The sequence below is a fragment of the Ruditapes philippinarum genome, unplaced genomic scaffold (assembly GCF_026571515.1).
Source record: "Ruditapes philippinarum isolate M1 unplaced genomic scaffold, ASM2657151v2 ctg2071_1_1_1_1, whole genome shotgun sequence".
Taxonomy (NCBI): domain Eukaryota; kingdom Metazoa; phylum Mollusca; class Bivalvia; order Venerida; family Veneridae; genus Ruditapes; species Ruditapes philippinarum.
Genome location: NW_026863960.1, coordinates 3,410 through 6,067, shown reverse-complemented (window position 1 = coordinate 6,067; position 2,658 = coordinate 3,410). Strand labels below are relative to the sequence as shown.

At 33.4% G+C, this 2,658-nt stretch overlaps 1 protein-coding gene across 1 annotated transcript; it reads left to right on the top strand.

Annotated features, from left to right (window-relative positions):
* The first annotated feature begins 1,176 nt into the window (after window positions 1-1,176).
* LOC132723959 (transcription intermediary factor 1-beta-like) lies at window positions 1,177-2,055 on the top strand. Its single transcript, XM_060708764.1, has one exon. It carries the CDS (start codon window positions 1,177-1,179, stop codon window positions 2,053-2,055), a length of 879 nt encoding a protein of 292 aa, XP_060564747.1.
* The last annotated feature ends 603 nt before the right edge of the window (window positions 2,056-2,658 follow it).

Here is a 2,658-nt window from a genome sequence, read left to right as displayed (position 1 = left end):
CTTCCATACAAAATGCTTAATCCCTGTAACTGTACTCACTGTCGAATGGTAAAGAAGGCAAAAGACGGTTCAGGTTATTGACCAATGAGTAACCTTTCGCAAAGTATAACAAGACACAAAAAAAAAAAAAAAAAAAAAAAAAAAAAAAAAACTTAAGAAATAAAAATAAAAGCAATTTTAGGCATTATGGGACTTTTAATGTATCTTGGATTTTTATCATTTTGTATTCATATTTGTCAAATATATTTACGGACAACATTGACGAATAAGATTTCTAATACAGTACACCTTCATTGTTAAACTATACTTAGAATACTTAAAAAATTAAATGTGAAGATTAAACCATTTTTACATAAAAAAATTCTTTTTTTTAATCTGTGCATTCCTTTTATATTGTTCATGTGTTTTTAGATTGTTGTTAGTTGTGTCTTAAAGGCCCATTGGGCCGGGTGTATATAAGTGTTAGTCCATGCTTTGTATGTTAATTGCTTTGTATATGTTTACATAGGACACATTAATAAAATATTTATTTACTAATAAGCAGTGATGGTACGCAGAATTAAATGATTCTCCGAGATTACAATGCTATAGTTTATTTAAACAGATATATTTGAACGCGAGAAGTATATTGATTGTGTACAAGATAGAAAATATATGACAACTTTATCAAAAATCCGTATATCTCCATAAAAGTTATTTATTGAAACTGGAAGACATACGAACACTCCGCATGCGCAACGGCTATATGTAAATCCTGTAACATGAAAACAGTTGAAACAGAGTTTCACTTTTTGATAGTGTGTCTAAGATATGCGGAGCTTAGAAAAAAGTTGTTATAACATTAGTCAATGTGAAGATTTGGTATTTTTTGTAAAAGTAATGCAGAGGTTAATCTTTATTTGCATCGCTATATATGGATTGATGTAATGAATCTAAAAATAGTGCTATGTCTATAATGTAAAATGTTTTTGCACGATTTTAAATCAAAAGACAATAAGCATTAATTTCCTTAACATTGTTTTTTTTTCACGAATACAGCTGAAATAATAAAATGGCCTTTTTTCTCGAACGGATGCGGAACTTTTATACAAAACCACGAAGGTGTCACAAAACTAACCATTATATTAAAAGAAACGCATTTAAAACGGCATTGCTAGTGACTGATTTTGATTTAACATGGCGAAAAGTTGTGCTATAAATGCGGGAAACGATGAAGTCCCAGGACTTGTGGAACCAATTCTGTGTCAACCATGTTTGAACAACGATAAACAAACGCCAGCCGAAAAGTTTTGTTCAACATGTGGTGAATTCCAGTGTTTGGATTGTTCCAACGTTCATTACAAACACGATTATTTAAAAAGTCACAAGTTACTGAACGCGAATGCAGCGAGAACGAAACAAGGCTCGTTTGATATGAAAGGATTAGACCAATGTGATCAACATCAGGAAGTTCTAAAATTCTTCTGCGAAGATGATTATCAGCTCTGCTGCAGTACCTGTGCTATTGTTGATCATCGTAAATGTCACAACGTTGTGGAAATTCAAAAGGTCGCTGGAAGGTCAAACTACAGAAATTCATCTTTAACGGTTGAATTAGAGAAAGTGAGACAGAAGGCTAAATTAATCGTCGCTAGCATTGCCTCCTCAAAAGAGAAACTAGATGAAGATGTTAAAGAAATACCAATTAAAATCAGACGAATGCGGGATGAAGTAATGAAAATGTTTGACGAGTTGGAAATTTCAGTTGTTACAGACGTTAAATGGTTTCAGAAAGAGACATTAGAAAAGATGACAATGAAGCAGTCTCAGAACGAGAAATATCTAGCTGATATATCAACGTGTCTTGAAACCATTAATAATGTGTATCAGAGTGGAACTATGGTACAACAATTTATAGTAGAGCAGAAGATGAAGAATGACGTCATTGTTCTTGACCAAAATGTCGATGCAGAATGCCAAGGCTTAGAGACCGTTATTGTAAATTTTGATTTCGATGAAACATTAAAACTCCCCCTCTACCAATCACAGATTATGTTCCAGGACAACTGTCTCTAAAGTTCCATCTGTCAGAAACAACCGACGCTCTAGCTCCTGTTAGCCAGGCAATGAGTATCACACGAGTCAATTCCACTAATTTAAAGCAGAAAAACAATAAAGAAAAAGAACCATTGTATACAGGGATTGATTTCTTACCAGATGGTAGACTTGTCACCGTTGATAATTTTAACAGGAAATTCTTAGTTTACAATGAAAAGCTTGAGAAAGTAGGATCATACCAGTTATCTTATATGCCACAATCTGTTGTTGCTGTATCTGAAGAGAAAGTAGCGGTAACAAGTGATGCTAAATTATTGGTAGACATTCTACGTGTTAACAAATCTAATGATATAACTTTAGAAAGAACAATCAAAGTGACAACGAAATATGGCTCGATTTGTCTAAAAGATGATGAACATTTTGTTGGCGGGACATTTGACCATTCAACACCTGTTCGTATCATATCATCTACAGGGGAAGAGAAAAATTTCAATATCAACTTTCCAAACAAGGCATATCCTATAGAAAAAAAGCGCTTGCACTTACATAAGGAGCAGTGATAAAGTGGTGCTTACTGATAGAGACGAGCATACTGTCTACATATATGACGTCAAGACAAAC